The sequence below is a fragment of the Lentinus tigrinus genome, assembly GCF_003813185.1.
Source record: "Lentinus tigrinus ALCF2SS1-7 unplaced genomic scaffold L226scaffold_11, whole genome shotgun sequence".
Taxonomy (NCBI): domain Eukaryota; kingdom Fungi; phylum Basidiomycota; class Agaricomycetes; order Polyporales; family Polyporaceae; genus Lentinus; species Lentinus tigrinus.
The window spans coordinates 745,659-771,227 of record NW_027137920.1 but is presented as its reverse complement, the minus strand read 5'-3'; the positions used below and the strand labels follow the sequence as shown (position 1 = coordinate 771,227).

The 25,569-nt window shown below is 56.0% G+C and overlaps 11 protein-coding genes across 11 annotated transcripts; 5 read left to right on the top strand and 6 right to left on the bottom strand.

Moving 5' to 3' along the window:
* Positions 1–272: 272 nt before the first annotated feature.
* On the bottom strand, positions 273–2,125 carry L226DRAFT_508056 (NADH:flavin oxidoreductase/NADH oxidase). Its single transcript, XM_067678163.1, has 6 exons — positions 1,597–2,125; positions 1,340–1,517; positions 1,015–1,278; positions 815–948; positions 616–750; positions 273–543 (listed from the first exon to the last, which is right to left on the bottom strand). The coding sequence occupies exons 1-6, from the start codon at positions 1,870–1,872 to the stop codon at positions 316–318; spliced, it is 1,215 nt and encodes a 404-aa protein (XP_067535889.1). The 5' UTR covers positions 1,873–2,125; the 3' UTR covers positions 273–315.
* Positions 2,126–3,363: 1,238 nt separating this feature from the next.
* On the top strand, positions 3,364–3,749 carry L226DRAFT_570953 (uncharacterized protein; the record flags this gene model as incomplete). The annotated part of the gene is made up of 3 exons (XM_067684496.1): positions 3,364–3,417; positions 3,488–3,637; positions 3,693–3,749. The coding sequence occupies 3 exons, from the start codon at positions 3,364–3,366 to the stop codon at positions 3,747–3,749; spliced, it is 261 nt and encodes an 86-aa protein (XP_067535888.1).
* A 677-nt stretch (positions 3,750–4,426) lies between these two features.
* L226DRAFT_570952 (uncharacterized protein) lies at positions 4,427–4,870 on the top strand (the record flags this gene model as incomplete). The annotated part of the gene is made up of 4 exons (XM_067684495.1): positions 4,427–4,480; positions 4,545–4,631; positions 4,698–4,760; positions 4,826–4,870. The coding sequence occupies 4 exons, from the start codon at positions 4,427–4,429 to the stop codon at positions 4,868–4,870; spliced, it is 249 nt and encodes an 82-aa protein (XP_067535887.1).
* On the bottom strand, positions 4,866–7,832 carry L226DRAFT_508055 (glycoside hydrolase). Its single transcript, XM_067678162.1, has 14 exons — positions 7,259–7,832; positions 6,992–7,195; positions 6,906–6,934; positions 6,761–6,849; positions 6,572–6,702; positions 6,426–6,517; positions 6,350–6,361; positions 6,253–6,290; positions 6,174–6,196; positions 6,087–6,122; positions 5,940–6,027; positions 5,762–5,877; positions 5,595–5,697; positions 4,866–5,526 (listed from the first exon to the last, which is right to left on the bottom strand). Exons 1-14 carry the CDS (start codon positions 7,384–7,386, stop codon positions 5,167–5,169), a joined length of 1,449 nt encoding a protein of 482 aa, XP_067535886.1. The 5' UTR covers positions 7,387–7,832; the 3' UTR covers positions 4,866–5,166.
* Positions 7,833–8,677: 845 nt separating this feature from the next.
* Positions 8,678–10,983, bottom strand: L226DRAFT_560369 (uncharacterized protein). Its single transcript, XM_067683359.1, has 3 exons — positions 10,815–10,983; positions 8,912–10,663; positions 8,678–8,852 (listed from the first exon to the last, which is right to left on the bottom strand). Exons 1-3 carry the CDS (start codon positions 10,874–10,876, stop codon positions 8,786–8,788), a joined length of 1,881 nt encoding a protein of 626 aa, XP_067535885.1. The 5' UTR covers positions 10,877–10,983; the 3' UTR covers positions 8,678–8,785.
* Positions 10,984–11,408: 425 nt separating this feature from the next.
* On the bottom strand, positions 11,409–13,108 carry L226DRAFT_534876 (uncharacterized protein). The gene is made up of 5 exons (XM_067680771.1): positions 12,663–13,108; positions 12,480–12,606; positions 11,962–12,256; positions 11,823–11,909; positions 11,409–11,764 (listed from the first exon to the last, which is right to left on the bottom strand). Exons 1-5 carry the CDS (start codon positions 12,921–12,923, stop codon positions 11,650–11,652), a joined length of 885 nt encoding a protein of 294 aa, XP_067535884.1. The 5' UTR covers positions 12,924–13,108; the 3' UTR covers positions 11,409–11,649.
* Positions 13,109–13,251: 143 nt separating this feature from the next.
* On the top strand, positions 13,252–15,131 carry L226DRAFT_612928 (Josephin-domain-containing protein; the record flags this gene model as incomplete). The annotated part of the gene is made up of 7 exons (XM_067686450.1): positions 13,252–13,348; positions 13,409–13,419; positions 13,476–13,584; positions 13,643–13,697; positions 13,753–13,803; positions 13,862–14,058; positions 14,128–15,131. 7 exons carry the CDS (start codon positions 13,252–13,254, stop codon positions 15,129–15,131), a joined length of 1,524 nt encoding a protein of 507 aa, XP_067535883.1.
* A 12-nt stretch (positions 15,132–15,143) lies between these two features.
* Positions 15,144–16,229, bottom strand: L226DRAFT_486401 (60S ribosomal protein uL5). The gene is made up of 4 exons (XM_067677157.1): positions 16,169–16,229; positions 16,046–16,109; positions 15,505–15,962; positions 15,144–15,439 (listed from the first exon to the last, which is right to left on the bottom strand). Exons 1-4 carry the CDS (start codon positions 16,169–16,171, stop codon positions 15,431–15,433), a joined length of 534 nt encoding a protein of 177 aa, XP_067535882.1. The 5' UTR covers positions 16,172–16,229; the 3' UTR covers positions 15,144–15,430.
* Positions 16,230–16,607: 378 nt separating this feature from the next.
* Positions 16,608–18,059, top strand: L226DRAFT_560366 (uncharacterized protein). The gene is made up of 6 exons (XM_067683358.1): positions 16,608–16,615; positions 16,681–16,772; positions 16,843–16,925; positions 17,125–17,263; positions 17,328–17,366; positions 17,422–18,059. The coding sequence occupies exons 3-6, from the start codon at positions 16,880–16,882 to the stop codon at positions 17,957–17,959; spliced, it is 762 nt and encodes a 253-aa protein (XP_067535881.1). The 5' UTR covers positions 16,608–16,615; positions 16,681–16,772; positions 16,843–16,879; the 3' UTR covers positions 17,960–18,059.
* A 909-nt stretch (positions 18,060–18,968) lies between these two features.
* Positions 18,969–21,832, bottom strand: L226DRAFT_523012 (uncharacterized protein; the record flags this gene model as incomplete). The annotated part of the gene is made up of 14 exons (XM_067678793.1): positions 18,969–19,059; positions 19,126–19,295; positions 19,350–19,547; positions 19,601–19,750; positions 19,808–20,260; positions 20,317–20,358; positions 20,427–20,560; positions 20,678–20,690; positions 20,750–20,943; positions 21,012–21,125; positions 21,173–21,226; positions 21,260–21,367; positions 21,423–21,500; positions 21,604–21,832. The coding sequence occupies 14 exons, from the start codon at positions 21,830–21,832 to the stop codon at positions 18,969–18,971; spliced, it is 2,028 nt and encodes a 675-aa protein (XP_067535880.1).
* A 912-nt stretch (positions 21,833–22,744) lies between these two features.
* Positions 22,745–25,544, top strand: L226DRAFT_462412 (uncharacterized protein; the record flags this gene model as incomplete). Its single annotated transcript, XM_067675721.1, has 5 exons — positions 22,745–22,882; positions 22,935–23,225; positions 23,366–24,357; positions 24,430–25,131; positions 25,163–25,544. 5 exons carry the CDS (start codon positions 22,745–22,747, stop codon positions 25,542–25,544), a joined length of 2,505 nt encoding a protein of 834 aa, XP_067535879.1.
* Between the last annotated feature and the right edge of the window lie 25 nt (positions 25,545–25,569).

Sequence of the window (25,569 nt, the reverse complement as noted above, 5' to 3'; positions counted from 1 at the left end):
ATAATGGGTGCGTGTGTGTCAATGCGTGTGGTCGCCGACGACGACGTCGTGATGGTAGTATATGGCATAGCAGTCGAGATGCGGCCATTTACTTCAAGTTTCGCCCTACAGCAACACACCCATTTGGAGATTAACGCAGTTCAGCGGTTGACGGCCATTGTCTTTCTTGTCAGGAGGTTGGCCGTCTGGGTGCAATGTAGGCCTGACGGGATACTGAGATTTACGAAACCTACTGTTATGATTATCACATACAGTACTCTACATGCCAACATATGCCAGATAAAGCTATAGGTATAACAAACCAAGTCCGAGCAACTACAGACGAAGCGACCTTCTGAAAATCCTCTTCATCCAGGGTAGCTGCTTTGTTGCAGCGGGAGCGGACGGAGTGGCCACCTCTTTCGTCGCCGGCTGTTGTTGCTCAAGGAATTCTTCTGAGAACGGGTACGTCGTATAGCCCTGTTCTGTCTCCTTTGCGAATAGCGTCGTCGGATCCACCTCGTTCAGCGGGAGGTTCTTCTCCAGCCTGAAGGGCAGGTCGGGCTAGATCGCACATGCAGCCGTGAGTAAGGTCCGCATGGACAGACAAACAGGAAATCGAAAGAAGGCACGTACGTTTGCAGTGAACGCAACCCCATAGCCGATGATACGGCCGGTCTCTTCTGCAGTCTTCAGACCCGAGTCGCGGGTGTACCCGCCAGTGGTGATGACGGCGCGCGGCGCCCAGAGCTTGTCAAGGAAGTCCGCGTCCTATTCGTGCGAGGAGCGTTAGCGACGATGCATACAGACGTAACGCTGTAAGCCCGAGACGTACTGATGGGTCCTTGGGGCCTTCATTCGCAGGCGCGAGGGGAGTGATCGTGTGGAGGTACGCAAGGTTGGGATACCGCTTCTTGAGCTCCTCCACGAGGTACGTGAACGTCGGGATCGGATCCTCCATGCGCATATCTAGCGACACAGCGACCAGTACCGGTCAGACGTCGGAAGTCGGCGGATCCGTGGCTATGCACTCACCTTGGTATGTGCTCCACGGGCTGAGACGGATGGCGGCTTTGCTCTGGCCGACAGCGGCGGTGATCGCGTCCATGACCTCGAGCGCGAAACGTGCGCGATTCTCGACCGAGCCCCCATACTCGTCCGTGCGCTTGTTGGACACGTCTTGCAGGAACTGATCGACGAGGTAGCCGTTCGCGGCGTGCAGCTCGACGCCGTCGAAGCCGGCGCGGTGGACTGCGTTGGATGCGGCCTGGCCGTACCATTGGACGTACTGCTTGATTTCTGGAGGAGTAGCAGGGGTCAGCGATGCACGTGAGAGTCGTCAAAGGCGGATGTTGCGTACCTTCTTTGGTCAGAGCGCGGGGTATTTCAGTGGGGCTGGAGCTGAGAGGGATGTCGGAAGCAGAGACGTATGGGTAGTCGGGGAACTCTTCATGGAAGAGCTCGGGGCGGGCGGTTCTTCCTAGGGCCCAGAGCTGCAGGTAGATGTACGAGCCCTTCGCATGGACCGCGTCTGTGATCTGATCGTTGTAGCAGTCAGTATACCTGTATCTGCATCGCACATTGACGATACCCAATGTGAATGCGGCAGAGACGCACCTTCTTCCACGCCGCGATCTGGGCGTCGTTCCAAATCCCAGGAGCATGGGGCTGGCCACTGGCCTGCGGGGAGATGTAGGTTGCTTCTGTGATGAGGAGCGTGCCGGGCACGCTGGCGCGCTGCGAGTAGAATTCGACGCCGAGGTCGGTGTGGACGTGTGCCGCGTCGGCGCGGTAGCGGGTCTGGGGTGCGAGGACGACGCGGTGGGCGAGGGTGATGTCGCCGACCTTGATGGGATGGAAGAGTGCAGGAGTGGAGGTAGTTGCGGGCGACATGCTGGTGAGAGGTCGAGGTGGGGGTGTTAAGTGGAGGTGATGTTCAGACGCGGTGGAGCGGAAAAGCTGATGTTAGGGATATGGCGTCGAGACACGTATGCCACGTTTTATATACACAACCTGGCACCCTGAGCTGGGTGCTCAACCAAGGTTGGCAGCAGTATGCATGTCTGCTGAGTGAGCCAGTCAGTGTCGCTGACGGCGCAGCATGACCACAGAGAATGCATGGAACTCCCGAAGCAGCTGTTGCCTGACAGGGAAGGATGCTGAAGGATTCAATGCGTAGTCAGCTCTGACTACGCCGTATCCTTTATCGCGACAGGGGATCTATAGAAGCTTGGGTTGACGTGAATGTTTTGACTCCCGTGGTCGCGGTTTGTAAGCTCCCCCCTGCTCTTGTGTCCATATGCGGCTATCGAGACGCCCGTGAGTCGGCAGTTGCCGGATCCTAGACTTCGAGTACTCGACCTCCCTTGCACGACTTGGACCTCGAGGTTACGTGCCTGCACATACCACGACTCTACTACGCGCAGGTATCTCTGGATCCATCCGCAATTCATTGTGACTGTATTCCAACCGTAAGGCCTAGTATGCTCACACCTTGCATCTGATCTCGACGTTTTCGCGGTTGCTGACGTCCTTTTGCCAGCAGGTTTCTAAGTCACTGGCGTATTGATGTACTCACTCAATCAGCTCTACAATATTTCGTTCGTTGATGAGAACAGCTAGGCCGCGTCCGGCTCGCCGGCCAACTACACAGTCAGGGCATAACCGGACGAACACGATCCACATCCTGGATGGATACCAGTGCTGTATCCGAATACAAGGCCCAGGCCATCCATAGCTCTCACCGGGGTAACCACATGATGCCTGCGGTCGATGAGGTTGGCATTTCTGACCCTTCGACGTGGAGGTTGAGCGGGCCTGCTCGTGCGCGCAGCACGATGGTTTTGAGCTGTCGCGGATCCTACATGTGTGTCACTGCCGGGTCTCGCCGATAGCTTCGTAACAGGCAAACGCGGTGCTCTTTTCCTATAGAGGATGCTAGTACTCTCATGGCCTTCCTGTGCGGTTTGTCGGTGTGTACCGGGGTTGTGGGTGCGCATCACTACCGCTTCTGACCGTCTATAAGGCATGCCTGTGCCTGCCTGTGTATACTAGTACTTAGGACGTGGATGCCGGGCTAGGCGTCGTGTTGACGTCAGTATGGGGCCTGCCAAACCAGGTAGTCTCACGCCCATCTGACCGCGATGCTCGACGCGTCCGTCTTGGCATCTGCTCCATGACGCGCTGCTCCATTTTTGCGTCATCGCCGGCCCATCGTTGCAGCGACAGCGCACACGCGTATACTCGCTTGAGGCCCCACTACGCCCGTGAAGGCGTATATAAGGAGGTTGTAGTTTGGTCAGAGGACAGCATCAACGAACTCACGACTCTTCTTCACTACAACCAACCACTCTTCCTCACTTACTCTCCACTACATCTATCGTCATGTCCGACACCGGCCGCCAGAGCTTCACCGACAAGGCCACCGCTGCCATTAAGGTGGGTACCCTTCTGCGTCGTTGGGATTGTGAGCTCCGTCCGACATCGTGCTGACGACACTGCGGTGCAGCCCGATTCCGAGAAGTCGACCACCGAGCACTTCGGTGACAAGTTCAAGGGCAAGACTGATTCCGCTGCGTCGACGTTGCAGCCCGAGAGCGAGAAGTCGACCTCGCAGCAGGTCGGCGACGCGTTCAGCTCCAACTCGAACGAGAATCAGGTAGGCCTCTGGTCGTTTGACCTGTTGCGGAAGCATGCTGATGGGCCGTTACCAGCCCTCGCTCACCCAGAAGGCGAAGAACGCCATGGGTCTCGGCGGCAACACGGCTTGAATGGGCTTTCGTCTAAAGGAATGAATTTGTAACAGTGCTTGTAGTATACCTTGCGTAATCGACATGGATAGAAATTATCTGCCGTGAAACTTTGTCCCGAGTGCTGTCTCGGGTCGCAGAGGTTGGTCAGTATGGACGTGATGTGATGCCTTCTCGGGGACGTCGGGGGCTAATCAACCTGGAAAAGGCAGGTCAGACGCCTAAAGGGTTCGGTAGGGAATCTAGAGGATGTCCATGAATATATTTGCCAAGCCATCTGCGCGCGTACCCCGGCAAGGATACGCATTGTCTCGACGAAGCCTTCGGAGTGATCATGTTCTCCTCGGGCTATCACTGCACGGCTCATGCCGGCCCTCCCGGAGGCCCATGCGTCATAGTAGAAGCCGCACAGAAAGCCTTGACACTGGCTCATTTGGCGCGTGAAAACCGACGTTGTCCAACAACGGTAAGTCCTTCTCCTTTTCAGGTCTCTGTCGTCGACGACGACCTCGTCATGCTAGATTCATTGCTCTATGACGTCGGCGGAGGCTGCGAGTCGTGAAGTTGTGCGTGAAGAGGACTCACCATCGTCGGGGTATATAAAGCCGCCAGGAAAACTGACGGTCTCGCATCCCCCATCTTCTTTGCATACCAGTACCACCCCTTCTTCTCTCACCTCTCTACTACATACATCCACCATGACCGACGCTGGCAGGCAGTCCGTGAGCTCGAAGATGGGCGCGTCCATGAAGGTACGCTAATCAGTAGCTTCGTGTTCGTCGTGTCTGGCTGACTTGGATATCTTCGATCGCCTAGCCCGACTCCCAGAAGTCGTACACTGAGCAGATGACTGACACCGTGAAGGGCGTCTACGACTCCATAGCCTCTTCCGCTCAGCCCGAGGTGCGTGCTTCTCCACCTCGTCCTCGCTTCCGTTGCTAAAGACGTGCACTTATATCTCCTTTCCAGAGCGAGAAGTCGTACACCCAGAAGGCGACCGATGCCATGAGCGGCAACTCGAACGAGAATCAGGTCAGTCCCGCTCTTCGCTGTAGCACGACGATGCGTTCTCAACCAGCCGACGCCCATCGTTGCAGGACTCCATGGTGAACAAGGCCAAGAACGCGATGGGCTCCAACTGATCGTTGTTCGTGGGGCGGTCGATTACAGGATGTAAGATTAGTGTGTGTCAATGTCAATCCAACTCGATGTCTGTCTGTATGTCGTGTCGGTCGGATGAGCCCCTAAAAAGGGGCGTTCAAAGTGTTCAGGGCGCGCGTACGCGGCGAGTTGTGTCACTGCCACGGAGACAGTGATGCATCTTGAAAACGAGGACGTACAGGATATACAACAGCTAACGCTGTTAGTACGCCATACCGGAAGCTCGCGAACTCGATCTGGAGTCGTCTCATTCTCCCCCTCCGTTCTACCTGCGTAGTCAGGCGGCCGTTACCAAGAAGGCAGCTGTATCGTGCGTGTCCACGGTAGTCGTGTAGCTCGTGGCAAACGTACCGACGTCCTTGCCCGTCCACATATCGTGCACTTTGTACGACCCCGATCCGAGGCCCGGCACGTTGGCGAAGTCGAAAGTCTTGGACGTCGCGTTGCCTGTGTTAACAATGAAGACGTGCGTGCCCTTAGCCGACGTCCCAGAGTAGAACTGCGGAGGGGACGTGGTCGGCGCAGACGGGGCGGGTGTGAACGGCCTCGCCGGGGTACCAACGGTCGTGTCTTGGTGGAAGGCGAGGAGCTCGGCGTTCGTGATGATGGCGAGCTGCGTCGTGTTGAGCTGGCCGAGCTATTCGCGAGATAGTATGTATGCGGTCAGTAAGCAGTGCCTGTTTCGGAAATGGATGGGGAACATACATCCGTGCCGAGGAGGATAGGGCTCTTGAGGAAGGCCCAAGCTGCGAAGTGCGTTCGCTGCTCTTGGATCGTGAGGTCGCCGTTGCCGATCTCCATCATGTCCCTATATGCGCACGTCAGTATGGGTCACCGGCGCAACTTACCCCAGCGGTGCACGAGCCACGTACATGTCGTTGTGCGAGTAGAAGTCGATGGAGTCGAGGTGCTGGACGTTTGTTGTGATGATGCTGGTGATGTAGCTCCATGACGCGCTCGAGTCGCCGGACATGCGCCAGGAATGGCCCTGTGCGCAGTGATTTGTCAGGATATATGCAGCGCTGCAGATGGCGAGACACCCTAGCGTACCACGCGCGCACCCCAGTCCCAAACATTTGCATTGCCCCAAATACAGAGGTTGAACTGGAAGGGCCGGCCGGTTGCGTTCATCGCCGCCCTGCAAGTCGCATGAGCATTATTGAACGTCGAGAAGTTTGGCTGCATGAGAGATCGTACGTCATCTGGCGATAGCGGATTGCAGAGTTCGAGTTGCTGCTCTGGTAGTGAGAGTGTGGCCTTGCTGAGATGTAGGATCGTACGTACTACCAGTCTCCGTCAGGGGGAGTCTGGAGTAGTACGAGTGAGCAATGCATCGAACGCGCGGGACAGGTGTCGATCTTACCGATGCGTCTGTCCAGTTTGCGGGGACGTTGCAGTTGTCTGCATCGAGTGAAATGAGTCGATGTGCTTATGGATATAGCACCATGGATACCACATACCATACTTCAGATCTGTCGCCCGCGTGAGGTTCAGTTGACGAGAGATTACGCATATATGCGCTATGGATGTACTCACAGTCCACACCCCACTCGGCGAAGGTCGTGGCGTCCAGCTCCTCGTTCCCCAAGGAGCCGGGGAACCCAGCGCACGTCGCAGTCCCTGCGTCACTACCAGAACATGAGCACACGGCCCTGACAACGTTGGCTTGTCACGGAATGCACCTGTATATACCGAACTTGAGGCCGAGCGCATGCACTTGCTTGGCGACGCCGCTGATTCCGTCGGGGAACTTGGCGGGGTCAGGCATGATGCGCCCCGTGGACGCGTTGCGTGTCATGACCGACCAGCAATCCTGTTGGGAGATGAGAGTGTAAGCTACGGACAGCAGAAGGCAGTGTGCGTGAGCGTACGTCGATGTTGATGTACTGGTATCCGGCTTTCGCCAGGCCGAGCGAGATGAATTGGTTCGCAGCAGCGAGAATCTTGTCTTCGTTGATGTCTGTGCGGTATAGAGGTGAGTCGTATGTTTGGGGCACGTATGCTTGAAAGTCGTACTGCAGCCATACGCATTCCAGGAGTTCCATCTGAGGTAAGGACGGTAAGCATGCACTCGAGGAGGTATGTGCCGCAGTGAGCCTCACCCCAGCGCAGGAGTCTTTCCAACATCGTGCGATGGTCCGATGGTTGGCGCGGACGCAGCGATTCCTGTGAGCGTGGAGGTCGAGGATGCCGTGGTAGTCGGAGCGGTCGACGTCGTCGGACTCGTCGTCGGCGTTGTACTCGGAGCAGTGGAAGTACTCTCGAGGCACTGCGAGTAGTAAGGGTTCATTGACGTGCAGACCCATCTATTGGGGAATGTTCGCGATTGTAGAGGTCAGTACGCGCGGACGGACTCGGATGGGACCCACCCATCAGGACAAGTTGTGCCGCCGGTCCAGTTCACGCCGCCGCACTGGCCGTACTCGGACTGGGCCAAGGCAGAGGTGAAGAGCCCCGCAAGCACCGAGCCATAGAGGAGTGTTGAAGCTGCCGCCATTACGGAGGTTTTGCGCTCGATCACTCACCGATGTGCGGCGACCTTATATCCACCGAGCGAAGTCCTAGGCTATACGATACGCCCCTGGTAGTCGTCATATGCACTCTTCTCACTGTCACAGACCACATGCATCTGTACGTGATGGAGCTTCGACGGGAGCGAGCAATAGTCATGGGGCGAGGTTGCGGACCGTTCACAGGATAAGCCTCGGAACGAGAGACGTACGTATATTCTCCAACAGGTTGTTTGATGGAGAGTAACTTGCGCAACGCTCAACAGTCCTAAGACCTCGGGATCTTTCACGTCCATAACCTGCGGGGCGGGCGGGGCGCGATGCGATTCTTGTTAGAGAAGTGCTAGAAACGGTCCGGACAAGCTTCTGCGTGCTTCAAGCATGGTAGACAGCTTCTTTGGGCAAGTCAGGAGGTCGAGCATGGTTGAATACGTTGAATACAATGGCGAAGAGCATGATCATGGTTGAAGAAGACAAGGTTGCCATATGACGCGCCGTGGGGCGCTCTGCTTATCCTCCCGGCGTCTACCTGCAACCCGCAAGCTGGACGAAAGGCGGGAACTGCTCTCACCGTCTCATGCCTCCGCCCCTATTGAATGTCCCCTTCGGGGTGACATACGAAAAAATTGGAACGATACAGAGAAGATTAGCATGGCCCCTGCACAAGGATGACACGCTTTCCCGGAGTGGTAGACCTACGGGTCTCAATATTTATTTTGTTCGACCAGCGCGAAGCGTTCTGTGACGTATTTCTGACCATCTCAAAGTGAACACATTATTTTATTGGACACCGGGGGGCGTTGATATTCTCCAGATGACTTGCACTGGGACAAGTGTACTTACACGGTTCTGTACTCAAGCTGCTGCAGTGCGCCACTCCCGCCGCATCTCCTGGTCACCCTAAAGCGACATGATACTCATCCTGATGTTGTGATATGTCAGAGTTTTCCCTCGGTGCCGGCCCAAAGCCCTTGACCATTTCTGTCTTGACGCGTCCAAATACGGCACGCATGAGTCAAACGCGTGTCATGTGACCGTGTTGTGCACATTTCCTGGGAACGATGAGTGCAACTGCAACACATGCTTATGTCCGAGTCGGCGAATGCACACTCATGCCCGTGCATCTCACCCACCTACCATCAACTAAACAGTGTACAAAAGCAACTCCCTTTCGTGCTCCCTCAATCACCCTTCCGAGTGGCCCAACATACGCGACCGAGGTCACGCCGGTGCCCACCAACGTTCGCGAACGCGCACACACTGAGGCAGCCCAGCAACGACGGAGAGCGCGTGCAGCAATGTTTCAAGAATAAATACATACTATCAAAACCAAAACATACATATCGATCGTTCAAGGAAATCGTTCACGGTCATTCTATGGGATCGTCAACCAAATAGGAGGCTGTTCAGCGGGAGCATGGCCGGCGACGGTCGCGTAACCGACCCCGAAGTCCTGCATGCACGAAAACGAGTGAGCGAGGCATCGACCAGAAGAACAGATATGCTACTCACCCTGCAGGAATTGCAGTCCCTCGCTGGATCGGAGACCGTGGGTCGAAGCGCATGTCGTGCACGACGGCTGAAGCGCCTCTCGCAGGCTCAGAGAACTTCATCGCGTCCATGGTGGCCTGGATGCTGTTCGTGATGGGGCGCATGAACACCTGCGTCTCGCTGGGCCCCATGAGAGGTGTGTGTCCACCTATAGGCGACCGCAAGGTTTGGCGTTCACTTGACGATGAGCTTGGGGGAGGCGGAACAGGGGTGACAGAGGTCGAAGAGAACGCAGGCGAGTGACTTCCAGTTGACTGAATGCGCTGTTTACCGCCACAGCAGCGACAGACGTACTTCGGCTGGACGCACATGCAGACTGGCCCATATGTACTGGCAGGCGAATGCCCGAAGACGTTACTCTCGCTCGAGGTCGCGCGCAAAGGCGAGGTTCGGGTTGAAGACGCGCGTGAAGTCTGCACCTGCCCATCGGTGTAGTGCTTCTTCGACGGGGCGGCCTGAACAGCGACATCGTCCCTCTTCCGCCTCCTGAACTGAGGCTCGCGCTCCGTCTGGACCTGCGCATCACTCAGCGACCGGCCAACCAGGTTCCTGGCCCTTCTTTTCGACGGAGCCATGGTACTATGAGACTCGGCCATGCTCGGTGTGGTTCTTTCGGTACGCGGAGGAGGCACTGGAGGCGGTGGCATGGCCTCAGCACTCGGACGACGACGCAAGCTCGGGCTATGTTCCTCTGGAAGGTCAACGCTTTGAACTTCTGGCGTGTTCGGTGCGGTGGCGTACTCGGACTCGGACGGGCTCTGGGGGCGATCTTCAAAGACCGTCGGAGGACTTCTTGCTAGTGGACTGCTCGCCATCTCTGGGCTTCGCGCAGCGGCCTGTAGACTGCTTCTTTCTTGCCTCCGCGCTTGCTTCTGGCGTGCTAGCCAGTCTTCGGGAAAATATTGCGTTCCAAGCGACGAGGGTTCTGACAGGTGGCTGCGCCAGTCACTCGACGCGAGCGACGGAGTGCGCAAGCCCACGGAAGAGTCTCCTGGAGACGAGGCATACGATAGAGATTGCGCATAACGCGGGGAGCCGCCACCATCGGACGAGAAGACGTTCTTGGTCTGCGTGACGGCAGTAGGCGGAGAAGACGACGTGGAGAAGCTGGCCGACGGAGTCTTCGTTGGCTCAGGTTCTCGGGCGGGAGGCACGCTGGCTCGTGAAGCCGGAGCGATCGATCGCTGTCGTGATACGGCGTTTGCAGCGGACGCACTGGCAGAAGCTGGGTGCGAAGAAGCCGACGTGAGCCTTGGAGGTGCTGTGATCGCCCTCGCCGCGGATGGTACTTCGCCATGACCAGGTGCAGCGTGCTGAAGAGGCTCCGTCCTGCGCTCTCTCGCGCTCGCGCTCCGCTGCTCTCTTTTGACCTCCTCGACCGAGGCAGCAATCTCGGCATCCCTCTTTGCGCGGCCGTTATAATGATTCCATCTATCTCCGCTCCCGGCCGACGTCCCGCGTCGTGCCCATGGCTTCTGCTCAGTCCGAGCTGATTGCTGCTGCTGCGTTGGTCGCTGTCGTGGTTCCTTGACTTTGGGCATCTCTGCAACGTTCTGCTTTCGTTCGGGACGCTCACGTTTCGGGGCAGGGTGGACAACCCTCGTCTCTCCACGGGCGAGCGCCTCGTCGAAGTACTCTTGCGCCTCCTCCCAATCGGTGAAGCCTTCTTGCCGCGAACCGGAGATGCCGTCAGTTCGCGCTCGCACGTCCAACCTGTGTCCGAAGACAGCGTTAGAATCAAAGCATACTTTGGATGCACGTCCATCATCAAGGGGACGACGACGGCGGCAGCGACGGCGGGCCAAATAGTCACGGTGGCAGACGGTATGCGTGCTGCGGTAGCCAACCCCGGAAGACGACTCACCAGCGCGTGAAGACTCCAATTTCGGATCCAACGGTGACGACGTACGCCTGCTTCCTCGGCATCAAGTCGGTCTCTTCTCTCCCCCGTTCAGACGTTCAAACTTCAAGTAACAAAGCGCAACAAGCTCTGGGAGTACTTGTACATGGTGGGAGGAAGAAGACAAGATGCGACACGCGACACGAGACGAGGATGGCTGCAGCCTGAGCCTCAGTTTGCGTGACCGGCGCGACGTCGCGACGACCCAGCCCTCCTCGGCTTCAACGCAATACGCGACGTTCCCATCAGATGCGCGATGGCGGGCCAACTCGCGAGTTTGCCAAAACGCATGCGCCCGCCAACGCGGAGATGGCGATTTGGTCCCGCGATGCCTCCATTTCCGGAAAGTTCATGGCCAGGGAGGGGATGCGGACCCTGGTCTACGCCGACAATGGAAGTCGATTTGCCTGACATCATCTCTTGTTTCACCAGGAACGTCGCCCATATGACACAGATATTTGGGTTGTGTCTTCTGTGGGCCCCGTGCGGAAATCGATAGGATGGAAGTCCTTACCTGCGGCGACCCCGGGACTTTTCATGACAAAGCTCAACGAGAGCGGCGGAGGATGCAAGTGCGTGGAATGTGCATGTACGGTACGATACGAATGCGAAGTGCGAAAGCTGATTACTGTGAGCATATCCAGAGCAATATATCCGACGGAACGACCATCCTGATTCCTAGCCTCCTCTCCTCGCCGGCATCAAGGTCCCACGGTATCCTGGAGGCGATAACCCTACCGCAGCTACAGTGGCACACAACACTGCCTCCCTGCGGAGCCACAGCGGCGTACACGTCATGTTATACTGCGATGTATCCTCCTCGGCTTGCGCTTTGTCGTGGTCGGACAGCAGAGCATATGTGTGAAAAGAGGTCGCGGAGCATATAGGGCACTTCTCTCCAGAAGTCGCGATGCCTGTGAGGATCCAATTCAGCATGTTGCAAGAATTGTCAGCATGAGAGCAAGAACGTACGGAATGAGGTCAGCGCCTGTGGCACCGTATGTCGAGTAGTTGTAGTATGCGCCCAGAGCAAAATACGCCGCGAATGCAAGGAAGAATCTGGAAACGAGTTGAGTATAGTTGCGCTGGGACAGAAAGGAACACGACTCACAATAGGAAGAAGTAGCCAATGCCCGAGCCGACCCTCTCCTCCTTGTCCCCTCCCGAGCCATCACCGCCACCTTCGTCAGGGTTCTTGGTGTCCTCGTCTGGCGGCACACCGAGCTCGCATCCGGCGGGAGCTTTCCACGCCAGCCAAAGGTCCTTGCCGTCGTATGACCTAAACTCGACTGCGGACGTCTCCGTATCGCATAGTAGTTCCAAATTGAAGTGCTGGGGCGTTGGCTCGGCACCGATAGAGCTTGGATACGATGCACCAGCGTATGTTAGCTGCACACCTTTCGGTGCTGCACAGATAAGTCAGTATGAGCATGTGCAAGGCAAGTGAAACAAAGATCCGTTTGAGCTGTGGGGCGATAGTAGCCACCGAATGCGAGCACTTTCCACAGTCGCAAGCTCTCCGGTGGCTGTCACCGTGACGCTGCCCTCAATGACCTACGCTTTCAGAGGCCTCGTATTCCGGGTCTGGCCTGGCTGGCCGAGATCGAAGTAGGGCAAAAATGTACTCACATACGACGTGTTTGTATGTCACCGCACTCGCGGAGGAGTTCGCTAATGGTATGACTGAGATGACTTGTGAGTCCTTGTCCCCTTTCCGGCTCGTTCTAATGAGACAGGCTCGTGTACCAGACGGGCACTATACGGGCTGAAGATTAGCAATTTTTGCATTCCTCATGGATTGTACACACGCACCTGGTCGTCATCTGGCACCTCGCTCTTATGGGTGAGGTCCTCGCACAAGTTGAAGGTGACCTTGTCTTCTATTGTGGAGGGAGGTAGCTGGAGCTCGCGCGAGACAGTGTGCTCGCCCGCAAGGCTTGTGAGGTCATAATTGATGTTGCCCAACGTAATGTGGCAGTCGAATGGCTTGTCGTCGTCCTGTGCGGCGGCGGCGAGTGCGGAAACGAGAGTGAGGAGGACGATGCGCGAGACGGGATGCCTGAGTGCTGCCATGGCTAGCCAGCTAGTGGAGGAGAAGAAGAAGAAGGAGAGGAGAGGAGACCTGGACGGTCGTCGTTGGCACTGGCGGCGGAGAGAGAGATGTGGATGGTTGTGTAGCTTGCGCGCCGCGCCGCCGCCCGTCATGGCACAGTCGCGTCCGCTTTGGGACCCCAGGACTGCATTACATAAGACACGCGTGGTGTAGCAGGACTCCGGAGAGCGCGTGCATGTAAAGACGCGTAACCGAGACGCGTCAGTCCTTCTGCTGCATCTCCGCCACAGCTCCCTCTCCCCGCCTATAAAGGCTGATCTGCATGCTTAACTCTTGCTCAACACCATCATGGCAACTATCCAGGACCTGATCCCGCTCATCTACCATGAGAAGCAGCAGCCGGGCGAGATGCTCTGCGCCCAGCATGCTCTCAACTCCCTACTTCGTGAGTTCGTCCTCCTGATCACTGCATAGTGGCGCTGACCATCTTCTCTGCACCCTGCAGAAGGCCAGTATGTTAGTGTGCGAATTATTTCTGCGTTCTCGCCACCCTGACGATCCCGCCGATGCAGTTCTCCGCACCAGATCTCTCTGAGATCGCTCGCGAGCTGGATGAGGTCGAACGCCGCGAACTCGACGAGGAGGAACGCGCGCAGACGAGTAATAACATGGACGATACGGGTGCGCCTAGCTTCTGTGTGGTCGTACAATTATTCCGCCACTGACTGTGCCCACCCAGGTTTCTTCTCCGTCCAAGTATTGCAGAAGGCGCTGTCCGACAGCTTCAACCTCACGTTCGTGCTCGCCACATCGTGGCCTCTGACGGATTGACTAACGCGGCGTCTGTAGACTAGTTCCATGGGGTGCAGAAGAGCTACGGCCGTATCATGACCATCCACAGTACGTGGCTTCACTCCGCCGCCACACCTAGCTTCGAACCCACAATACTCCCCCATAGCACCCAAATGGCATTCATCCTGAACCACGCACAACATTGGTACACCATCCGTCGCTTCGGCAACGTCTCACCCGACCCCGCGCTCGAGGCCGATCCGGGTGGAGGCCACTGGTTCAACCTAAACTCCTTCAACGATGCCCCTGAGCGTATCGGAAAGCTTTACCTCGGCATGTTCCTGCAACAAGCTCAGCAAGAGGGTACGTTTATGTAGGACCAGTGCCCCGCATTACGCTGACGAACGCACGTCCACATGCCCCTTGGAACAGGCTACTCAATTTTCGCCGTCATTCAACGAGATATCGAAGCACCGATTGCTCTCCCTCGCGTGGAAGCCGACCAGCTCTTGGCAACTATCCCCGAAGAAGCTGCAGGCAACTTCTCGTATAACTACTCTGCGACGCGAAGTTCGTCGAGCGCACATGGCATCGAAGGCTTCGAGGACGAGGACATGGAGCTGCAAGCCGCACTGCAAGCTTCCCTGGCTGGCGGCGACTACGGCGAATACATCCCACAACGAATCGCTGGTGCTTCCGTGCACGCACCACAGCAACCGCCCTCTCGCACTTCCTCCGGCGTGCCTATCCAGCGCGATCCCGAAATCATCGAGCCCGACGAGGATGAGGACGAGGACGATGATTTCGAGATGCGTGGGGGCCCGGAGGTTGAGCCTATGGATCCAGTTGCAGCGAGCATGGCTCGTCAGCGCGCGGTTATGGAGCGCATGCGGCGCGCACAGGAGTACGCGCTGCAGAACACCTACGAGAACGAGGCTGCGGAGATCGAAGCTCTTGCGCGCATGCGACAGGCACGCCGCGGGGCGGACGAGGAGAACGAGGACGAGATGTTGCGCCGTGCGATTGCAGAGAGTGAAGCGATGGCGCGGGCGCAAGGTTCGGGTCAGGGATCGCAGGAAGAGGATGACGACGCACCTGCGCCTGCGCCTGCGCTCGCACAGAGTGCGCCCCCAGCTTGGCACCAGCACCGCGTGTACGACGACGAAGATCAGGAATTGCAGGCGGCGCTGCGTGCCTCGCTGGAGACTGTACCTCCTGGCTTCCGCGTTCCCAGTCCGCCACCCATCGCATCTTCACGCTCTTCGCCGTCAGAGGTACCTACCCCACCAGCGCAGTCGTTGCAACCACCAGCGATCAAGCGTCAGCCGTCTTCGGAGAGTATCAAGACTGAGTCAGAGACCGACGCTCCGGAGCCGGAACCTGAGCTGAGTCCTGAAGAGATCAGGCGGCGGCGGATTGCGCGGTTCGGCGGGTAGTCTGAAACGGGTGTCATGTAGACGTTGGATCGAATGTGTACCATAGAGCGTTTACCAGCGCACATGCTTTGATTTCATGGTAGGCAAAGTGGCAAGCCGCAAGGCAGTCCATATAAAGCGCGACCAACTTTGCGATGATACTCGCCTTCCCTAGGCTGATGCACATAGACTCTGGCAGACAGTATGGGTGTAGATCCAGCGAAAAAAATGCGATGATGGCGTGTTTTTGGTGCATGGGAGTGCATGGCGTACAGTAGGTCATAGCAGCAACGACAGCATAAACATATGATACAAAACGTCTACTTCGCCTATTTACATCGCAGTGCAGACGGTCAGAGAAAAACTCATGAGTGGATGAACCAGGAAAACGCACCAAGATAATGCCATCGAAACGCTGCTTGAACCAGCCCATCGTGTCCTCCTTCTTGATACGGTGCTGGAAGCCCACCCGCGCCTTCTTCTGCTTCCTCCTCGCTACCCGCGCACCAGGGCGGCCCATGACAACGTAGAAGTCCATGCCGAAGATACCAATCGTCGGGTCGTAACGTGCGCCGAGATCGATGTGCTCCTGGATGCCGAAGCCAAAGTTGCCGGTCTCGGAGAAGTTCTGGCGCTTGAGCTCGTACTCCTTGACCTTGAGGCCGCGCTCAAGGATCTCCTCAGCCTTGGGGCCGCGGATGGTGACGTGCACAGCAATCTTCTCGTTACGACGGATACCGAACTGACGAACGGTGTACCGCGCCTTGGACGTGACCGGGGTCTGACCGGTAAGCTGCTCCAGCACCTTCGACGCCCGCGTCAGACGATCACCGGATTCACCGACGGAGATGTCTATTGAAGTAGGATGTTTGGGAGGGGAGTAGTGTGCACGCTCAGGACGGCTGAGGAAGGGTAAGATGTTACAAGAAACGCACTAATGACGAGCTTGTCGATGCGGAGCTCCTTCATGGGGTTCGTAGGTGTCGTCTTTTGTTCGGCCTAGACATCGTGCAGAGTTCAGCCATAGGTTCAGCAGCGTACGAGGCAGAGAGACTGACCATCTTGTCGGCAGCGTGAGTCTTGTCGCTGGGGTCGGTATCGTCGGTGGCCTCGATAATGCTACTACGGTGGACCGGTCTGTCGGTGGCTTGGGAACAGCTATATAGTTCTTATCGGCAAGGTCCGGGCGCCCAAGCGACTGTGATCAACGAGCGCTTATTGCGTGTCTCAACGTCGACTTGACTCCTTGACGGGTCCGTTTGCATTTATGTATAACAATCTCATATTCACCTTCTTCCGACGACGGGATGGTTGTACCCGGGATACCGTCCACATGGACGCTTCGGAACCGCCTGCGGGACTCTGAATAAATGTGCACCGGTGAGGATGAGCTGACCGGCTCCGTCGAGTCAAGCTGCGCTTGACGCGCTCTGCGAGCAATATGCTTCAGCTTCTACTACCTCGTCGCTGTACAATGATTGAAGTGCTTCAAGGTATATTTATAGGTGAGCGAGGTTCAGTCCGGCCGCAGGAATGCGACTAACGACGACTATATGCGGCTACTGACTAGTACTGACTACTCGAACATACTGTCGCTGACAGACGATGACTCAAGCTCAAGGTTGACCCAGCGAGAAGTTAACTGTAGAGGCACAAGAACCGGTAAGTTTTGTCGACACCGGACGGTTTCACGTAGGAGAAGCCTCATGGTCGTCTGATCCGTCTATGATAGGTGTGTCCGTAACATATGGGACGACCCAGCCTCGTAGATGCTGGTGAAGCAGACGGACTATTACAAGACGTTGCTCCAAACTGGTATGTCAGCTGAACTGTTCAGAGTGGCGTGCACTGAACTCGGACTCAATTACCAGAGGCCTCTCCGTTTGGAATTCCGATCGACGACGTGAACACTGTGTCCCATACTTCGAGCACTGGTATGATTTTTCCTCGAGCTGCGAAGACATAGGGCTAAAACGTCGAATGCTAGCATGGACCCTTCTCACATCCGCTACAGTCACGGACGATGGGGTCCGCGATCAGCTGATACAGTACGCATGGGACAGAGCCTCCTTCAACAAAACGTCAGGAGAGTTCCCGGATGTCTACAACGCCGTCACTGGTGACCGTGCAAGCAGTGGTGGCGGGAGTGCTGGGTATGCTGCATCTACCTCATTCCGCCTCGCACTCCGTTGATTACATTCACTCATGCTGAACCAGTCCTGCTCTGGGTGCCATGTTCGCCCACTTGGCATTGGGGTGAGGCACTCATCCTGCACGCTACGTTCAACCGGATGCTGATCACCGAACCCAGTATCCCGAATACTACCATCGTCGTGCCTACATCTACTGAAAGCAGTCAGGGATCCGCGGAAACTAGCAGCTCGAGCAATGATGAAACACGGCACAGCCAGTCTCATGTTGGTGCGATCGTAGGCGGCATCGTAGGCGGTGTTGCGCTCGTCGCCGCAGGAGCTGCGACCTTAGTCTGGCGTCGCAGACGCGTCCCTATACCGTCGTTTTCCGCCTTCGACAGCCACAAGGAAATGCAGTACACGATCCAATCCTCCTACGAAGGTGCCCCACAGAGGAACCCGACGGATGCACCTCGCGTCATTGAAAGTTCCAAGGCTCGAGAACGAACCGGGTTGATGCAGCAAGGCGAACCGATATCGCCGCCCGATGCATCAGTCACAAACCCAGCTGCGTTGGAAGAGCGGGAGTCGACTGCGGCTGGCTCCCTTTCGGCTGCGTTCCTCGTGGGATTGAGGGCTGAGGTGGAAAACCTCCGGCAGGTGATGCAGGGTATTCGCGACGAGAGGCTGGAGCCCCCACCCGAGTACACCGGCTGATGTCTATGTAGGAACGATGTACTGGTTGGCCAGCGCATACGATGTATCACGGCTCATTGGATGCCGAATTCTTGGCAGTCTCACCATATATCTTCTACACACACTTGTGCCTCTTCTGCCCGCATTAAACACTTATAATTTCTAGGTTTTCTAGGCGGCCATTGGCTGTGCCAACAACCTCTTCGAAAATTGCGATAGAGTTCCGGAAAGGCTGTACATCAACGGATGTACTATGACGGCCAGCGGCGATGCAGAAGATGATATCTATGTGGACTAGGTTAACCGCGCTTTGATGTCGGTGCGTTTACGTTCTCTGCCCTCCTCGCCATACTCCTGCGTCACCATGCAACCGCGTAGTTCATGAGGCTAGACAATGCATATTTGGATGCTTCCACTGGTCGTCGGCATCCCCTCTCGCTCACTCTATCGTCTGTGGGCCGTACTCCGCTTCGTACCATGGTCTCAACGTGCTCTCTATCATCAGGGAAAACTCCCCGCGATAATGGGCTCTAATGTTTGCTAATTATCGATAATTAGATGCATTAGACCATTATAATAATACTGAAGGTCCCGATATAATTAGAGGCGTTAGTAGCATTAGTAGAGCATTATAGACATCAATTATCGGGGTATTATTGGTCATTATGAGTGCATTATCGGAGCGCTATCACACCAGGACGTTGCGAGAAAGCGTCATGATCACATTCTGCAAGGACTATAGGATAACGGGATGCAACAGGGGTAGCTACGACGTATACATGCTTGGATACAGACGATTACTACAACCATGATACCCCCTCAAATGAGCGACATAAGTGGGCTGTAAGGCGTGCCAGTCAGATGCTACAGAACAGTGCAATATGTACGGGGCGTACCTTCAAAAAAGAGCGACTGGCGGTCAGCGTAAGGAGCGAAGAATAGTTGGCATGCTGGAAAGGAGTACTAGTCAGTAATATAGACATGGGAGAGTTCGCGCACATACCTAATTTATGAGACACTGCATAGCGCTTCAGTCGACGTCCATGGCAGCGAAGTCAACGAAGGCAAGGGCGTCATCAGCAGCAGCGATGGCGGCCTCATTGTTGGTAGGAACAGCGCCGCTAGTATAGCAGATCTCTGGTTAGATAGTTGTAAGTGCGAATGATGACAGCACAACACAAACGCACCTGGCCTCTTGGTACAGGCGGTGCATCATCTTGTGGAATGCGCGAAGGTTCTTGTTCTTGATACCTACGAGGAGCAGCTTGTGCTCGTTGTAGACGTCCAGGAAACCGTCAGCAGAGAACGACACATGAGCTTGATTGCCTGAGCGCCACTCAGAAAGCGCCGCATGGATCTGACGAAGATCAGTTCTGAGAAAAAGACACATGACAGGAGAATGAACGCGTACCGCGGCGCCGACAAACGCGAGCATGGGAATGGGTATCTCCTTCTCCTGTGGGCGAGCGTCCAGACTCGAGCAGAAGAGGTCCGGGTTTTTGGCGGCCATGGATGACGAGCCGTTGAAGAAGCATGTGTGGAGCATGGCAGGGTAGATCGCATGACCGTAGGGTTTGTTCCAGGACACTTGGAGCTTGTTAGCAGTAGGCTGGTTCAGAGATCAGTAAGCGTCAACAGAGCGGTAGAGCAATGGGAGCTCACATCCCAGGTGAACACATAATTATACGCTAGGTGATCGAATAGTGCGGCCACAAGAGCGGCGCACCCAGGCTTGAGCGAGTAGAACGCAGTGACATGCGTGTCTGCGGTCTTCTTGACGTTCCCGCGGAACGTGCTCATGCGTTGCTTGACCTGAAGAGGACGGAGGTATGAAGATTAGTTGCCCAATGGAGCAGACAAGCGACGCACAATGACGGCAATGGGCCCGCTGACTTGAGGATTGTAGCGTAGAGCATGTTCGAGGCCAGAGTAACCAGCTGCATTGGCGACGTTGATGAGCGTGTTGCGAACCTCTTGGGCGAGGGTAATTGCATTGGGGAAGACATTTTTGAAGGTCAGTTTGGCCTCGAGGATGGGCAATGCATCACGGACGATCTTGCGGGTGTGCTCGTGTTGTGCGGTGAGGTTGACTACGCCATGGCCATTTGGCATGATGATGGCGTACATCGCTGGAGGTTGAACATCCGGGCCCATGAAGGGCGTGGGTGGAGCATTGGCTGCATTGACATTGTCTTCGGGCTCTGCATTGTTGTCATTGTCGTCATTGTCGTCGTCGCTGTTGTTGTCGGCGTGGGCGGACATAACCATGGTGGGCATCTGGTGAGCGTCATCTTGAGGCTGTGTGGGCTTCCAGATCGGTTGCTGTGGCGGGATGAGAGGCGGTCGAGTGGGCAAGTGAGGCAAGCCTGGGTACATACCTCAGGATGTGCGGCGGTGGGAGGCAGTAAAGGCGGCAGCTTCTGTAGAGTGTCCGTGTGAGCCAAATTTGGTCATGGGCCCGTGCGCGAGAAAGTCACCATGAACGAACCTTGTATTCCTTCTCACGGATAGCGCGCCTGTTCAGATGTGCCATCATCTCTTGCTCTTCTTCATCATCTGTGTCGTACTCGTACTCGCTGCTGTGTCCATCCTCAGGCGTCCTGACAGGCTCGTAATTGGCATCTGAAGAAGGTGAGCTTTCTTCAATCACCATATTACGAAATTTTTCGCCCCGCGCGCTGCGTCAAGCACCTATTTCCTCATATCGCACGGGGTGTTCCCTGCGGGAGCGAGGCTCACTCCAATGTGCTCTCTTTATTTTTGCAGGTGGTTCAGTGAGTTTCGGGTATCGAATAGGATGTTCTAACGTACCTCTGCAGCGAATTGCGCTGCAAGAGCCTCCCCATCAGACGGAAGATCGTCCGAGGATGCGGACAGCTCCCCTTCTTCCTCATCGCTCGGTCCTAGTCCGGCGTTGGCGGCACCCTCTGCATCTGATCCATCTCGCTCACCCTCGGGATCAGTGTCAGGTGCGTCTGTGTTATCACCTTGCACCTTTGCAGATGCTAAAATTTTGCGAAATATCTTGTCAGATTGTGTGCACAATGGACCCCTGTCGCCACAAGAACCTCACCTGCTGGCTTCCTGGCGGCACGGGTGCTCTTTACTGCCAGGGCAATCTCTTCATCGCAGGAGCTTGTGGCGTACTCGATGGGCGGTGCATAGACGGCGGAGCCATGCCGGAGCTCTGTTCACAATGAGCACAAGAACACCGCGCGCGTGATCTCGACGCACCTTTTTTGGCCTCAGCTCGACCGCGTTTTGTGGGGCCTTGGCTCATGGTTAGTCCTTGGTTGGCACAACACTTGTGATATCACTCACGTTCCACTGCAGGCGGCTTGGCTTTTTTCTTGGGCGGAGCGCCGAGCTGCTTCTGCGTGGCTCCGGAGCTTGCACGTTTGTGACTCAGCATGGGCTTCCCATTGGGCGCTGGGGGAGCGGTGGTTAAGGACTACTCTGGCATGCAAAGTTGGTTTGTTTTTACCTTGTTGGGTTTGTGTGGACGTCGCGCTAGGCTGAGACTGACGAGGGTTTTTAGGCTTGGCGACTGGAGGGTTCTCACCTGTCCGGGAGGAGGAGTATAAGTACGTTGAAAAAGGTACGTGTGTCCCAATCTGGAGGGTCGCCGCACCGTGTCCGTGATGATGCTAATATCAAGTACTTACTAGAAATCTGCCCGTTCGACGGTGAGGCAGCTTGCTGGTTTCCAGGTTCGGCTTCACCCTGTGTGGCTGCGGCCGCCGACGCACGGGTCCGCCGCTTGTTGAGGGGTGGACCCGAGGTTTCATCTGGCGATGCCGTTGCGCTGCCAGCGGGCGGTGCGGATGTTCCATCCAGCGGATCATCAACAAGGTGAGCCGTCTTCTTTTTGATGGGACGTGGTCGAGGTGCCATGGATAATTGATATGTCGTTTAGGCAAAGATGGAAGTGTGTGATCACAGGAGGATGGATGTTCGATAATAGGATCGGCAGTATGAAATGTTGTACGCGCAGGTACGTTTCTTACTATGTTGTGCTTTCTCCCTCGCTGAGATCAGTCGGGGCTTGAAATTCAGGCATGGTACTATACAGTTTTTGTTTTCGGCCGAACATCGTGTGCCTGTGTGATCACTCTGACGCAAGCCCGCCGCTCATTGTGATTAACCATGGTAAGAAGCGCTCATTGTCCCCCTTTGATTTACTAATGCACGTACTTGCACAATTCCGCGCAACAACAACTGAGCAATCATCTCGACTTCCTCGCCATGGCCCTCAAAAAGTGCCCTGCCTGTGGTGGCCAGTTCCGTCCATCTGGCCTCACCCAGCACATCAGTCAGACGCGCAAGCCTGCTTGTGCTGCCCTCAAGACCCGATTCTTCAATACTCTCCCTGAGCCTACGGACGCTGCCTCCCCCCCTCCTCTCCCTGACTTCGATAATCTGGACATGGATGTCGACCCACTTCCCTTCGAAGGCGACTATTTCGGCGAATACGAACCTGGATTCTTTGACGATGCGACGGTCAAAGAGGTTCCGGACAGTCCGGACTCTGATTCTGATGAAGAAAGTGACGAGTTCATCCCTCCGGACTCCTGGGAGCCACCAATTCGCGGTGTGCCTGTCCACTCCGTTTCTTGTGGACCAGAAGACCCCTTGGAACCGCTTCCTGGGCCGGCCATTCCGTCGCATGCCCAGCGCGAGGCTATCGAGCGTACAGCGAGGGTCAAAACCCATGTTGTCCGCTTTAGAAGCACGGGCGCTGGTGCGCCGATGCCACCAGGATCATTCTCCGAGGCAGCTGCCTCAGCCTCAACGTACTATGCCTACATGTCCAGCGTGGACGCGACAAAGACCGGCAATCCTTATGCGCCGTTCAAGTCACGTCTCGACTGGCAGGTCGCGCGATGGGGCAAGCTGAGAGGGTCTGGGTCAACTGCGTTCACTGAGTTCTTGGAGATAGAAGGGGTAAGTGGTTAGTCTTTCCTCCGCTGTACACACTGACGATTTTCTATTACAGGTCGCCGAGCGCCTTGCTCTGTCCTACAAGAACACGCGCGAGCTCAACAAGCTCGTTGACAAGAAGCTCCCAAATGCGCGTCCGCAGTTTCGGCGCGAGGAGATCATTGTCGGTGGTGAGGCCTTCGAGGTCTATGCTCGTGATGTGCTGGAATGCGTCGAGGCCCTCTTTGGCGACCCCGAGTTTGCTCCACTGTTGCTGCTGGTCCCTGAGCGACACTACGCGGATGAGGACTGCACAATCCGTGTGTATTTCGACATAAACACTGGCAAGTGGTGGTGGGCAACGCAGGTAAGCAGCTCATTGCATCTCCAGAGTCCAAGTTGCCTCCGCACACCCTAGTATACAAGGCAGCGCGGGGTCAAAACTTCGACTATGGATGCCTCAATTCACTCTGGAAGTGTTCGCATGCTGACTGACCTTCAACACAGAAAGAAATTGAGAAGACAAACCCAGGCGCAACAGTTATACCCATCATCATCTCCTCTGACAAAACGCAGTTGACGGTCTTTGGCAACAAGACTGCGTATCCCGTATACATGACGATTGGCAACCTTCCAAAGGACATCCGATGCAAGCCGTCGCGTCGTGGCCAGATTTTACTCGCATACCTCCCCACCACTCGTCTCCTCCACATCACGAACAAGGCCGCACGACGTCGAATGCTCGCCAACCTGTTCCATGGGTGTCTGTCTCAGATCCTTGAACCACTTGCAGCTGTCGGTCTCACCGGCATGCCAATTGCGAGCGGTGACGGAATTGTACGACGCGGCCACCCTATCCTCGCAGTGTACGTTGGTGACTATCCGGAGCAAGTCCTGGTTACGTGCTGCAAGACAGGCGAGTGTCCTAAATGCCCAGTACCCCGGGATGAGGTCGGAGACACCTGTGACACCAGCCGTCCTCTTCGGAAGCTTCAAGAGGTGCTTGACGCACTTGACACCCTCGACGAAGGACCTCGAGCTTTCAAGAAGGCGTGCGAGGCCATTGGTTTCAAGCCCATAGTGCAGCCCTTCTGGGCTAACCTCCCCTACACAAACATCTACTACGCCATCACCCCGGACATTCTACACCAGCTCTACCAAGGTGTCGTCAAGCACCTGATCTCCTGGATCCGGGAGGCCTTCGGCGATGAGGAGATTGATGCACGCTGCCGACGATTCCCACCTAACCACCACCTTCGCCACTTTTCGAAGGGCATCTCCAATATGTCCCGCGTCACGGGCAAAGAACATCAAGACATCTGTCGCATTCTTCTTGGCCTCATTGTTGGCTTGCCTCTTCCCAATGGTATATCGTCTGTTCGCTTGGTGCGCGCAACCAGGGCTGTCCTCGACTTCTTATACCTCGCGCAGTACACCACTCACACCTCCCGCACCCTGCGCCTCCTCGATGATGCGCTCGAGGCTTTCCACGCCAACAAGTCTATCTTCATTGACCTCGGCATCCGGGACCACTTCCATCTGCCGAAACTGCACTCCCTCGACCACTATAGGCGGTCCATCGAATTCTACGGTACTACGGACAATTATGACACGCAATATTCGGAGAGGCTCCACATCGACATGGCTAAGGATGCGTACCGAGCAACGAACAAGAAGGATGAGCTGACCCAGATGACAAAGTGGCTGGAACGACGGGAGAAGATCCTTCGGCACGAGAAGTACATTGCATGGCGAATGCTCCCAGTGACCACGCACCTTCCTCCGCCCACTGTCGCTGCCGCTCTCCCCCAGGTGGACGAGCCACCAACCGGTAACGACCAATCACTCTCTCTTGTGCGTCACCCAGGAGGCCGACCTCAAGATCCTGTCAACAAACCCAAGCGGCGCATTGAGATGACCCGACATCCGTCTGTGAAGGCCGTTCCGCTGGATCATCTTGGTGAGCGCTATGGGGCACTATATTTTCGTGACGCTCTGTCTCGTTTTGTTGTTCAGCACAACCACCCAGAGTATACACGAGCCCAGCTGGAACGCGCCTCAGCTAGTGTATACTTCAACTTCCACAAGATCCCAGCCTTCCACAAAGTCAAATTCTGGCTGGACGACCCACATGGCTTCCCCGATGCTGACCTCCGCGATGTGATTCACTGCCGCCCGATTCGCCAGAACAAGTATGGTGATGACATCCCCGGACGCTTTGACACCGCACTTGTCCGCCTCCCAGGAGTTGAGCTGGCAGGCGTTCAAGGTAAGTCATGGTTTACACGATCTCCTAAGCACAAGCTCACAGGAACACATAATCTCAGGCTTTTGCGTCGCTCAGGTCCGCCTCGTCTTCAAGCTCCCAGACAAGGCCATGCCCGAACTGTTCCCACATCTTCCGGTCGCACAACAGCCCAATCATCTCGCCTACGTCGAATGGTTTACACCCTTTGACGCAACTGCTGCCCACCATGGACTATACAAGGTCAAACGTTCAATTCGTGGTCGCGCACGGCTAGCAAGTGTCATCCCCGTGGAGCAATTGTATCGTAGTTGTCATTTGTTGCCCGAGTTTGGACCAGTCGCCCCACGTGACTGGACTACGTACAACATACTGGACGCTTGCCCCTCTTTCTTGGTGAACTCGTTCTCAGACCGCCACATGTACAAGCTAATGTATTAGTATCAACTCTGCACTGCCTCGAGCA

Coding starts and splice junctions, on each gene's coding strand:
- L226DRAFT_508056 (XM_067678163.1), bottom strand. CDS start 1,872: ATGTCGCCCGCAACTACCTCCACTCCTGCACTCTTCCATCCCATCAAG. Junction 1,518..1,596: donor AGATCGCGGCGTGGAAGAAG/GTGCGTCTCTGC, acceptor TACAACGATCAG/ATCACAGACGCGGTCCATGC. Junction 949..1,014: donor CCCGTGGAGCACATACCAAG/GTGAGTGCATAG, acceptor CTGTGTCGCTAG/ATATGCGCATGGAGGATCCG.
- L226DRAFT_508055 (XM_067678162.1), bottom strand. CDS start 7,386: ATGGCGGCAGCTTCAACACTCCTCTATGGCTCGGTGCTTGCGGGGCTC. Junction 7,196..7,258: donor GGCACAACTTGTCCTGATGG/GTGGGTCCCATC, acceptor ATTCCCCAATAG/ATGGGTCTGCACGTCAATGA. Junction 6,850..6,905: donor CTGGAATGCGTATGGCTGCA/GTACGACTTTCA, acceptor TATACCGCACAG/ACATCAACGAAGACAAGATT.
- L226DRAFT_560369 (XM_067683359.1), bottom strand. CDS start 10,876: ATGCCGAGGAAGCAGGCGTACGTCGTCACCGTTGGATCCGAAATTGGA. Junction 10,664..10,814: donor ATTGGAGTCTTCACGCGCTG/GTGAGTCGTCTT, acceptor CTTCGGACACAG/GTTGGACGTGCGAGCGCGAA. Junction 8,853..8,911: donor GGGACTGCAATTCCTGCAGG/GTGAGTAGCATA, acceptor TCGTGCATGCAG/GACTTCGGGGTCGGTTACGC.
- L226DRAFT_534876 (XM_067680771.1), bottom strand. CDS start 12,923: ATGGCAGCACTCAGGCATCCCGTCTCGCGCATCGTCCTCCTCACTCTC. Junction 12,607..12,662: donor AGGTGCCAGATGACGACCAG/GTGCGTGTGTAC, acceptor CAGCCCGTATAG/TGCCCGTCTGGTACACGAGC. Junction 11,910..11,961: donor ATTGGCTACTTCTTCCTATT/GTGAGTCGTGTT, acceptor ACTCGTTTCCAG/ATTCTTCCTTGCATTCGCGG.
- L226DRAFT_486401 (XM_067677157.1), bottom strand. Junction 15,963..16,045: donor CATCGACAAGCTCGTCATTA/GTGCGTTTCTTG, acceptor CTACTTCAATAG/ACATCTCCGTCGGTGAATCC.
- L226DRAFT_560366 (XM_067683358.1), top strand. CDS start 16,880: ATGCTGGTGAAGCAGACGGACTATTACAAGACGTTGCTCCAAACTG. Junction 16,926..17,124: donor CAAGACGTTGCTCCAAACTG/GTATGTCAGCTG, acceptor CATCCGCTACAG/TCACGGACGATGGGGTCCGC. Junction 17,367..17,421: donor TTCGCCCACTTGGCATTGGG/GTGAGGCACTCA, acceptor CACCGAACCCAG/TATCCCGAATACTACCATCG.